This window comes from Mustela erminea, chromosome 19 (genome assembly GCF_009829155.1).
Source record: "Mustela erminea isolate mMusErm1 chromosome 19, mMusErm1.Pri, whole genome shotgun sequence".
NCBI lineage: Eukaryota > Metazoa > Chordata > Mammalia > Carnivora > Mustelidae > Mustela > Mustela erminea.
In genome coordinates this window covers 3,288,720-3,299,624 of record NC_045632.1, presented here as the reverse complement: position 1 = coordinate 3,299,624, position 10,905 = coordinate 3,288,720, and the positions used below count along the sequence as shown (strand labels likewise).

Below are 10,905 nucleotides of genomic sequence, written 5' to 3'. Positions count from 1 at the left end.
TTTCCCAGAATGCAACACTCCGTTGCTGGCTGTCACGCATGTCGTGAATTGTAGTCCTCGGGAAGAGACTTTCACCCCCAACTCCCGGCATGCATTCAGGGTCAGTACCGTGTGGTGGGAAAAGGACAGTCGCGGGGCAGGTTGGGAAACGGGACCGGCTCTTTTCCCAGGCTTGCAGTCCGGCGGAGCGAACGCATTCTTGAGACTACAGTTCCCAGTGACCTGTGCGCGAGAGGGCGGGCGAGTTCTGCCGGAAGTCCGCTCTAGTCCTGGGTCCACTAACTGCTGCGAGAGCCGGAGCTGCCCAGGAGCCGCGGGACCCGGGCCGCTGGGGTCCGGACGGGGGTCGCCATGGTAACGGGGGGCGCGCCCACGTGGGGGCTGGGCGGAGGGTGGGTCCACGTGCAGGTACTGAAGGCTCGGTCGGGTACTGACAAGCTTCCCCTGCCGTGGTGCGATGGTTTGGGCCGGGCGCGGGCTTTCAGGATTGGGGCCGACCAGAGGCCCGGGAAGGGGGAAGCTGGACGGTGATTCCGGGCGCAGGAGTGCACCGGGGGCCTCGAAGCCAGGGGACATTAGAGACGGGGTACCGAGGGGAGAGGGCTGTGCGGGAAGGAGACATTGGAGATGACTGACAGGATAGGGGTTGAAGTGGGGAGGCAACTCTAGAAGCGGGATCTCGGAGGTGGGGGGGGGAGGAGTTGGAAATGGGGAGGGGGCGTCCCAAGAGAAAGGCGTCTCAAGAGAAGAGGCTCTTCTGCCAGGCTCTCTTGGAGTCTGGCAGGATAGTTGGAGAAGAATGGGAGACACTGGGACTGGAGAGAAGGGGTCTTTAGAAGCCGGAAGCTGACATCGAAGGCAGAGGGTGTGTTGAAACGGGCGGGGTATTGCCGGTGAGAAAGAGAATCTCAAGGGTCGAGACTGGGCACTGCAGATGGGAAGTAGGTTACCATAGGGAATGGGGCTTTAGAATCAGGGGAAGTGTGCCGCAAAGTGGGAGAAGGCTTGGAGGTAGGGAGTGGATATTTGAAACAGATGGGAAGCAGTGGAATAGGTCTTTACAAGAAGAGGTGCCTTGGGCAGGGAGCAAGCATGGAAGTGGGAGAGATGGGATGGAGTTTCTGGAGCAGGGACTGGGCTTTGGATCTGCCCCCACCCCCGCCCCTGGCCCAGGGTGGGTCTTTGGACCAAAAGCAAGGATTCTTGGAAGGGAGCTGGAAAAAGAGAAGAATGGTGGTGGGTTTCAGAACAAGGAGGGAGTCTCCCCCACAAACAGGGTCCTTGAAGGCAACATGTGACCTTTGGAACAGGGGAGATGGCCTTGGCATCAGAGGAGTGATATCCCAAGTAAAAGGCCTTCTAAGGCATGAGAGAGGGGATTGAAACCCAGAAATTGGAAGTCAAGGGGAACAACATGAGGGGAGGGGGCTTGGAGACAGGGAGGGTTGGGAGGCATCCAGAGGGAACATCAGAAGGGTGAGGCCGCAGGAGGGAAGGGACCTCTCAGGGTAGATTCCCAGAGATGGAGAGATGCTAACTGGGAGAAAAAACAGGAAGAGGTGTTACAAGGGAATTTGCTGGTAAGAAGCAGGGCTCTCCCTCAAACCTTTTGGGTCTCCTTCCATATGCTCCTTATGTCTCTGACTCTGCCCCCAGGTTGTGGCATCCTGGTGGGGGTCCTTCCTCCCCACTCACCACACCCCTGCCAGGCCGGTGCCCTTTCCCTTCCTACCCAGGATCCCTGGCCTGGTGGGAAGTGGTTTTCCATGGCTCAGCAGAAGGGGTTCTTGGAAGGAGAGTGTAATATCCTGTTCCTGTCCTGCTTGATTGGTTGGGGGAGGGGGGATAGAATATGGGAGAATGAGGCTTAGGAAAGAGAGTGGACTCCAGGAATAAGTAGGGGCTCCCAGAGGGTAAGCCAGGGTAAGGGGGTCCTGAGCAAAGCCTTTGGACTTCCAGTTATGCTTTGTGGCTGCGAGACTTCCTTTTTCTGAGCCTTGCTTTCTTTAAATGGGTAAACACATGCCCGTTTCAAACAGAACTAGGCCCAGAGACAGGCTTCCTAACTGGGTGAACTTGGGCCTTGGTTTTCTTCTACTAGTAGTAGTAGTACTACTACTACTTCTTCTTCTTCAGGTTTTGTTCATTTATTGAAAGAGAGAGCAGGATTGAGGGAAGGGGGAAGCAGACCCCCCACTGAGCAGGGAGCCCCATTAGGGGCTCAATCCCAGGACTCCACCAGGATCATGACCTGAGCTAAAGGCAGACGCTTAACCAGCTGAGCCACCCAGGCACCCCCGGCCTTGTTTTTCTTAAAGTCAAATGATGGTGAATTATAATACCGCTAAGAAGGAATACTTCTGTGACATTTAGCATATGCTGGTCACTGTGATACACCCCTTACATTTTATTAACCCGTGGGACTGTCTTATGAGGGAGGTGTTCTCCTTATGTCCATTATGCAGAAGGAGAAACTGAGGCCCAGAGAGGCTGAGTGACTTGCCCAAGGACATACAGCCAGGAGTGCTAGGATCCATTCAGGCTCATAGAGTCTCTGTGCTTAGCCACTTGGACAAATGTGTCTCTGTCACCATAGTGCATTGTATGGAACGATCAGGATGTAATGGGCGCTGTGCTAAGCACTTCTGGCATTAACTTGTTCCCTGTTCATAGTTGGAGGGTTGACCTGGCTTTTCAGAATCATAAAAACAAATTTCCTAGCCCTCACTGCTGATAGATACAGCTAACACGGAGCGTGTGATCTAAGCCAGGCACCGATCCGGATACCTTTCATCTCTTGTTTTTATCTTGTCGCACCAAACAGTTACATCTCTTGAGAAGTGACAGGCGCTTTGGGAAACCATTTAGCAGTGGCTGAAAAAGTTAGACGTACCGTTACTGTATGGCGCAGCAATTCTCCTAGGTATGTAGCCAGGAGAACTGGAAACACATGTCCAGGTAGAAGCTTGTACATGAATATTTGTAGCAGCCTTATTCACAGTCACCAAAAAGGGGAAATGACCCAAACGTCCGTCTCCTGATGGATGGATAAACAAAACTGGTCTATCCAGAGGAACGTAATTCTGCCATAGAAAGAAAGGAAGCAGAGACACGAGCTGCAATGTGGTTGAACTTAGAAAACGTTGCCCAGGGGCGCCTGGGTGGCTCAGTGGGTTAAAGCCTCTGCCTTCTGCTCGGGTTGTGATCCCAGGGTCCTGGGATCGAGCCCCGTGTCGGGTTCTCTGGTCGGCGGGGAGCATGCTTCCTCCTCTCTCTCTAACTGCCTCTCTGCCTACTTGTGATCTCCCTCTGTCAAATAAATAAATAAAATATTTTTTAAAAAAAAAGTTAAGTGAAATAAGTCAAGCAGAGAGAGTCAATTATCATATGGTTTCACTTATTTGTGGAGCATAACAAATATCATGGAGGACAAGGGGTGTTAGAGAGGAGAAGGGAGTTGGGGGAAATTGGAAGGGGAGGTGAATCATGAGAGACTATGGACTCTGAAAAATAATCTGAGGGGTTTGAAGTGGCGGGGGTGTGGGAGGTTGGGGTAGCAGGTGGTGGGTATTATAGAGGGCACGGATTGCATGGAGCACTGGGTGTGGTGAAAAAATAATGAATACTGTTTTTTCTGAAAATAAATAAATTAATTAAAAAAAAAAAGTTAAAAAAAAAAAAGAAAGAAAACGTTGCCCAGTGAAAGAAGCCAAATACAAAAGGCCATGTATTACATGATTCTGTTTATATGAAGTGTCCAGAACAGGTATAGCCATGGAGACAGAAACATTATTGGTTGCCAGGGGATGGGGTTGGGGGGGGAAGGGGAGTGGCTATTAATGGATGGGGTTTCTTTGTGGGGCGATGAAAATATTCTGGAATTAGTAGTGATTTTTGCACAAGTGTATGAGTATATGAAAATCCACTTGAACTGTATACATCTCCAAAAGGTGAATTTTTAAGAATTGGTAAGTAAAAAGAGGAAAAAGGGGGCTCTCCGGGGTTCAGACGGAAGAAGTCTGAAATTCAAACAGTTTTTTTTTAAGTTTTTACTTATTTATTTAAGTCATCTCTACACCAAACACGGGGCTCGAACTCACACCCCGAGATCAAGACTCACAGGCTTCTCGGACTGAGCCAGCCAGGCGTCTGTGAAACTCAAACATTTATTGAGCGCCTGCTGTGTGCCAGCTACTGACTTAAGTTTATAAACATTTTAACCTGCACAACACCCTGCCAGGGGAATGCCTGGGTGGCTCAGTCTTAAGCATCTGCTTAGAGGTGGATTCTCTAAGGGAACTCATTTTGCTGGTGGGGAAACTGACCTGAAGGGGGCGGACTCTTTGTCCAGGGTCAAGCAGAGGATAGTGGAGCCCCGGCCTCAGGGCCCTGGAGCTGACAGGGGAGTTGACGTGTGGAAGCAGTCATTCCCCTGGGGTGTCGGGACCTGGGGCGGGAGTAGGTGGCCAGCCAGCTGGACTGGCCTCAGGCTTGGCGGAGAAGTCGAGAGCTGGAGGGTGGGGACCCTACTTACCCAGCGGGGCTGGGCAGGGCCGTTGGGTGGGCCAGCAGCTGTCCTGGCTGCTCTCATTTCCTCTTCCTCCTCCTCACCCCCAGATCCGCTTCATCCTCATCCAGAACCGGGCAGGCAAGACGCGCCTGGCCAAGTGGTACATGCAGTTCGATGACGACGAGAAACAGAAGCTGATCGAGGAGGTGCACGCCGTGGTCACTGTCCGAGATGCCAAACACACCAACTTTGTGGAGGTGAGGCCCTGCCCTCAGTCCCCACTTGCCTTTTTCCTCTGCCCGGCCTCTGACCGATGCAACCCCTCAGACCCTCTTTCCTTCCTATGTCCATTCCCTCAACATGCTTTTATTTATTTATTTATCTGTTGTTGTTGTTGTTTTTAAGATTTTATATTTATTTGTCAGAGAGAGGGAGAGCACAGGCAGGGGGAGCTGCAGGCAGAGGAAGCAGCGGCCTCCCTGCTGAGCAGGAGCCCCGATGTTGGACTCGGGGCTCTATCCCAGGACTCCAGGATCATGACCTGAGCTGAAGGCAGACGCTTAACTGCCTGAGCCACCCAGCTGCCCCTCTCTGGTCCCTTTAAATCAAGAAGGCTCTGCCTTTAATTTACATGGCATCAGCTGGGCTGGTTGTCCCATAAATCCAACACACATTTGTTGGGTGTCTGCTGTATAGCAGGCACTGTTCTAGGCACGGGTCCCTGCCCTGGGAGAGCTGATGTTCTGGTCGGAGGGAGACTGAAAGTAAAGACAGTGTCTAGTAGGTGGTGAGAGGTGCCAGGGAGAAAAAGCAGCCGCTGCAGGAGATGGAGGGGCTGGGGTGCGTGCACTGGGGGGTTGGTATGCAGGTGTGAGTGATTTCTATAGTAAGTCTGCGAAAAGTAACAGTGGAGCCAAGGCCTAAAGGAGTTGGAAGAGCAGAAGGAGAGGATATCTGAGAAGGAGCACCCCAGACTTAGGGAACAGCAAGTGCAAAGGTCCTGAGGTGAGAACATACTGGGGCATTCCTGGAGTAGTAAGAAGGCCAGCATGGCTAAGGTGCTGTAAGCCAGAGAGGGGGGCTGACACAGTCAAGGAGATACCAGGGACAGATGGCAGAGGGCCTCGTGGGCTGCAGGGAGGACCAGAGTTCTTGTGAGTGAGGTGGCAGCCTTGGGAGTCTTTTGAGCAGAGGGAAGACATGGGCCAATTTAGGGAAGAGCAAGCTGAGGATGAAGACCAGGAGTGAGGCATCTGTTCACACCCCGGCTGAGAAGCCGGGAGGGGGTAGTGAGGCCGAGTGCAGAGAGGGGGCGGGATGCCGTGATGTGGAAGATTCTGTCCACAGGGAACAAGGAAGGCCGTGGGACTCACGAGGGAAGGGACAATCGGCAGAGGGGAGCAACGGAGAGAAGAGCAGCCATGTCTAGAGGTGGGAGGTGAGGAGGTAGAGAAAAACCAGCAGACTGGGGGGGGGGGGTCCCAACAGCCTAGAGAAAAGGATTTCCAGCAGGGATGGCACAGTGGGTTAAGCCTCTGCCTCTGTCTCAGGTCATGATCGCGGGGTCCTGGGATCGAGCCCCGCATCGGGCTCTCTGCTCAGCAGGGAGCCTGCTTCCTCTGCTCTCTCTCTGCCTACTTGTGATCTCTGTCATCAAATAAATAAAATCTTAAAAAGAAAGAAAGAAAGAAAGAAAGAAAGAAAGGTTTCCAGGAGGAGGATGGAATGAGGGGCCTTGTGGGGAGCAGGGTTAGGAGGGGTGAGCTGGCAGAGTGAGCAGGCCCACTGCGCTGGGGTGTCCTGGCGCCAGCGCCATGTGGCCTCCTACACCGAGTGCCGAGGGACCAGGAGCGGGTCAGTGAGGCAAGCTGGTTAGATGAGAACGTCCAATGGGGGCCTGACACGCAGATCTCAGGTTCCTCACAATGCCAGGCCATCACTCATTCATGATGACCCGGAGAGGGTAGGGCTGGGATGGAGTGGCGGGGTGGGGAGAGGGCACCTGACTCAGCCTGAGGGTCCAGGAGGGCTTCCCGGCGGAGGGAATGCTGCAGGGGACAAGAGAGAACTGGGGACTGTCAGGAGGAGGAGACACGAAATAATGTCTCTCTTACAAGACTGAGGTCAGGGGGCGCCTGGGTGGCTCAGTGGGTTAAAGCCTCTGCCTTCAGCTCAGGTCATGATCCCAGGGCTATCTGCTCGGCAGGGAGCCTGCTTCCCCCCTCTCTGTCTGCCTCTCTGCTTACTTGTGATCTCTGTCAAATAAATAAATAAAATCTTAAAAAAAAAAAAAAAGACTGAGGTCAGGGCAGGCTTCCTGGAAGAGGGCTTGTGAGAGCAAAACCAAAGGATGAGTGGCCAGCGAGAAAGGCCTAGGCCACCCAGACTTTCTGCCTCTCATTTGTTCACTCGTACACACCCCTTAGTACCGGTTACCTCCTGTATTGCTGTGCTAACTGATAACAACAAACATAGTGACTCAGATCAACACGGATTCGTCGTCATAAACGGTTCTTGAGAGCAAGTGTCCAAAATGGATCAGCAGGGCCGGGTTCCCTCTGCCGGCTCTGGGGAGCATCTGTTTCCTTGCCTTCACCTGCTTCTTGAAACCTCTCTCTCTGAGCTGCACTCTCCTGTCTTCCTCTTTCCCTAATGGGGACCCTTGTGATTACTCTGGGCCCATCTGGAAGATCCAGGGTCCCCCCCCATCTCAAGATCCTTAGCTGAGTCACACCTGCACAGTCCCCTTTTGCCATGTAAGTTCTCCCGTCCACAGAGTCTGGGGATCAGGGTATGGACCCCTTCCTGTGCAGGGTCCTGCTGGGGACACAGTGATGACAGCCCCAGCTCACAGTCCAATGAAGAGACCGACCCATCCCCAGGCAGTGACGCCTGGGGACATGGACACAATGGCAGGTGGGGGGACGGAAGGGTGACCTGCCCCAGCCTGCAGGAAGAGACTTATCTGAGACTATGTAGCCAGAGAAGCCAGGAAGGTCTGAGAAGCTCGCAAATTGACAACCAAGGTGTTGGGACAAGCAGGGAGGGTGATAGCGGGAGAGGGAGAATTTCAAGTTTAAAAAAAAAATGGAGCGCTGCTCAGGGTCAGCTGTGACATTGTCAAGGTCGGTGGTGGCATCTCCAGATAATTTTCCTGTCCTCTCAGCCTGCGTTAAACCCTCTCCTCCAGAGCAGGGACCTTCAAACATTTTATTGTGTGTCTGTATCAGTTAAAAAAAAAAAAAAAAAAAAAAGGCGCTTCTTGTTGGCTCTGTCAGTGGAGTGCACAATTCTTGATCTCAGGGTCATGAGTTCGAGCCCCATGTTGAGTGTGGAGCCTGCCTTAAACAAAAAAAAAGTAGAGTTTGCATCCTGATACATGCTTATTAGTCCACGGGTTATGTGGGGGAATTACTACAGTAATGTCAGAAAACTTCCTCAAAGTGCAGAAATTAACAGAATGAGCTGGGGGGAGAAAAAAAGAGGCCTAGACATCAGGGACTAATGTTGACTTTCGCCGTTGCCACCAGGTGGCGACAAAACGCGCTCTCGCCTAGACCCAGCGTGGGGGACTTGGCCCATTTGAGCCAAAGACACTGTGCTTAGCAAACCAGAGTGCCTGTTTGTATGTCTGTCTCTTAATCTTCTTCCCCACGTGCATAAGGTTAGAGTCTGCGTCCTTGGTCCGTATGTATTTATTCCTGGGTTGTGTGTGTGTTCGTTAGTGTAGAAATAGTTCTGTTTTGTATTACAGCTCAGTTCGAAGTCGGGCTGGGCCTGTCTTGGTTCCAGGCGGTGACCACACTGCTCTGCACAGAGCCTGCCTCACAGGTGGCGTCTGTGCGTTGATGGCATGTTAGTTCCTGGCTAAGGACTTCGACTTTCTCTAGAGGCGACAAGCAGGGAGCCATGGTGGGTGTCATGGAACAGCCCAGCTCCCTCTCAGCTCCGGGCTTTTTCTCATAAGCTGTTCCCTCAGCCTGGAGCACTCCTATTCCTTCTCCAGGTCTCAGTCCGGATGCCCCCCAACCCCCCTCCAGGAAGCCCTCCTGGGTCAGCTGCCCACACTAGTGATGACAGAGGATGACTGTCTCTCCACTGGACCGGAAGCCCCGGCAGGGGAGGGCCAGGCCTGTGTCAGTCACCACTGTGTCCCCCACACAGGGCCAGACAGAGCAGGGCCTCAGGGACCACACGTGGGGTGAAGGACTCTGCCCAGCCCGCTGGGTCCTGGGCATGCCCCGTTGCTGACAGCCTCTCTGCCCCACAGTTCCGGAACTTCAAGATCATTTACCGACGCTACGCCGGCCTCTACTTCTGCATCTGCGTGGACGTCAACGACAACAACTTGGCCTACCTGGAGGCCATCCACAACTTCGTGGAGGTGTGCGGGTGGGCTCCCCGGGGCCCAGGGGTGCCAGGAACATGCCTTGTCTCCCTGCAGAATGCACAGACCCTGCCCAGCCCCCTCACCCCCACCCCCCCCCCGCCAAGGGCAGCTTCCCTGTGCGCACACGGTGCCTCTTTGTCTCTCCTCCTCTGTCCAGTCTGTCTTTTCTGCCCTCCTCGGCTGCTATCTGATCGTCCTTGTTCTTGTTTCTGCCTCTGACTGTCTTCATCACACTGTCTCTTCCTTCTCCCTCCCCCTCCCTCAGTTCCTCTTGGTCCCTCTTCTGGTCTTCTGCCATCTCTTTCTGATGGTGACCTTGGCCCCCGTCCAGAGCGTCTCCCTCTGCCCAGCTCTCACCGTCTCTGCCTTCTCCCCCAGGTCTTAAACGAGTACTTCCACAATGTCTGTGAGCTGGACCTGGTGTTCAATTTCTACAAGGTGGGCTCCCTGGGGAAGAGGAGGGCGCCAGGAGGGCAGGGTGTCCGGGGTCCAGACCTGCATCCGTTGCAGGGGTTGGAGTTGTGGGTGGGGGTACCCCTCTCTCATGCCGGGGTCTCCCCACACTCTCCCTTCGCTCAGGTTTACACAGTCGTGGACGAGATGTTCCTGGCTGGCGAGATCCGCGAGACCAGCCAGACGAAGGTGCTGAAACAGTTGCTGATGCTCCAGTCCCTGGAGTGAGGGCGGCCAGCCCCTCCGGCCCGGCCCCCGCTCCTGCTTGCCCCCTTCTCCGGGCCGAGGCCGCCCAGCGCCTGCCCTCCCCAGTCCAGGAGGAAGGCCCCAGCTGGGCCTGGGCCACTGGGGAGGGGACTGCACCCCACTGCCTCTGGGCCTGGCTGCGGGCGGAGGCCACCTCGTGTGAACCGAGTAACCGTGCCGTTGTCGTGTGACGCTGTGAGTGCGTGTGTGGAGCCCCCAATAAACCCGTGGTCCCGCCCGGCCTGTGTCTCTGAGTGCTGGCCAGTCGGACCTAGGAGCTGCAGGCCCTCGGGACGCCCTGCCATCGAGGTGTCTGTCAGCCGGTGGACAAACACCCCTCGGCGTGGGGAAGGCCGGCCACCCAAGAGTGCTCAAACCTGCTGCTGCCCCTAGAGAGCCCCTGAGCCTGAAATGGGGGACGGATTTAGACCCTAGGTATTGGCCACTAAAATAACAACACTCCTGCCAGCCCCTGACGGCACCAAGCGTTCCCAAGCATTAGCTCCCCAAACCCTCACAAGATCCCAAGGAAAGGACCGTTAGGAGCCCCACTTTCCAGGTGAGATCACTGAGGTTCAGGAAGAGGAAAAGACTTGCCAAAGTCATGTCGCTAGCATGGTGAAAAGCCAGGTCTGTTCGAAGCCCGGGCTTCATTATTTTTAACCCCCAGACTGGACAGCTGGCCTCTTGCCTCGGTCTTCATCTTGAAAATGGGTTGGTAACGGTTTCGATCTCACAGGGTGCAATCGAGCATGAAGATAATGCTGGGAACGTTTAGGAGGTGCCTGGCGTTAGTCAGAACACATTCACTCCACAGACATTAAGTGCCTGCTGTGTGCTTGGCCCAAAAGGGGACAGCGAGCGCTAGTTACACTGATGATTATTTCAGACGTGGGAATCTGGCCTGCAGAGGGGACGCCTCCACAGATACGGCTGTCACAGCAGCGTGTCTGTTTCTCCTGCCGCTACAACCCGTTACAGCTTCAACCAACAGGGACAGGCGACTGGCCACCTGGGGTTGGAGGCACAGGACGAGACCCAGATACGCAGCTGGGTGAGGGGGTGGGAGTGGGTCAGGGGAACGTGCTGCAGTTATCAGGACCTGGCAAGTGGGTTACCCGCAGCCACCATGACACATGACCACAAAACCAGCGGCGTGAAATGAGAAATGGAGCCCCTCACCATCCTGGGGGCCCGAAGTCCGAAATCAAGGCATCAGGAGGGCCAGGCTCCCTCCCAGGACTGGAGGGGATCTTTCCTTGCCTCTTCCCTCCTGACATGCCCTGAGTGGGGGCCACACACCAAC

At 54.5% G+C, this 10,905-nt stretch overlaps 1 protein-coding gene across 1 annotated transcript; it reads left to right on the top strand.

Annotated features, from left to right (window-relative positions):
- The first annotated feature begins 226 nt into the window (after window positions 1–226).
- AP2S1 (adaptor related protein complex 2 subunit sigma 1) lies at window positions 227–9,840 on the top strand. Its single transcript, XM_032325473.1, has 5 exons — window positions 227–354; window positions 4,618–4,767; window positions 8,781–8,894; window positions 9,279–9,338; window positions 9,480–9,840. The coding sequence occupies exons 1-5, from the start codon at window positions 352–354 to the stop codon at window positions 9,579–9,581; spliced, it is 429 nt and encodes a 142-aa protein (XP_032181364.1). The 5' UTR covers window positions 227–351; the 3' UTR covers window positions 9,582–9,840.
- Window positions 9,841–10,905: the final 1,065 nt, after the last annotated feature.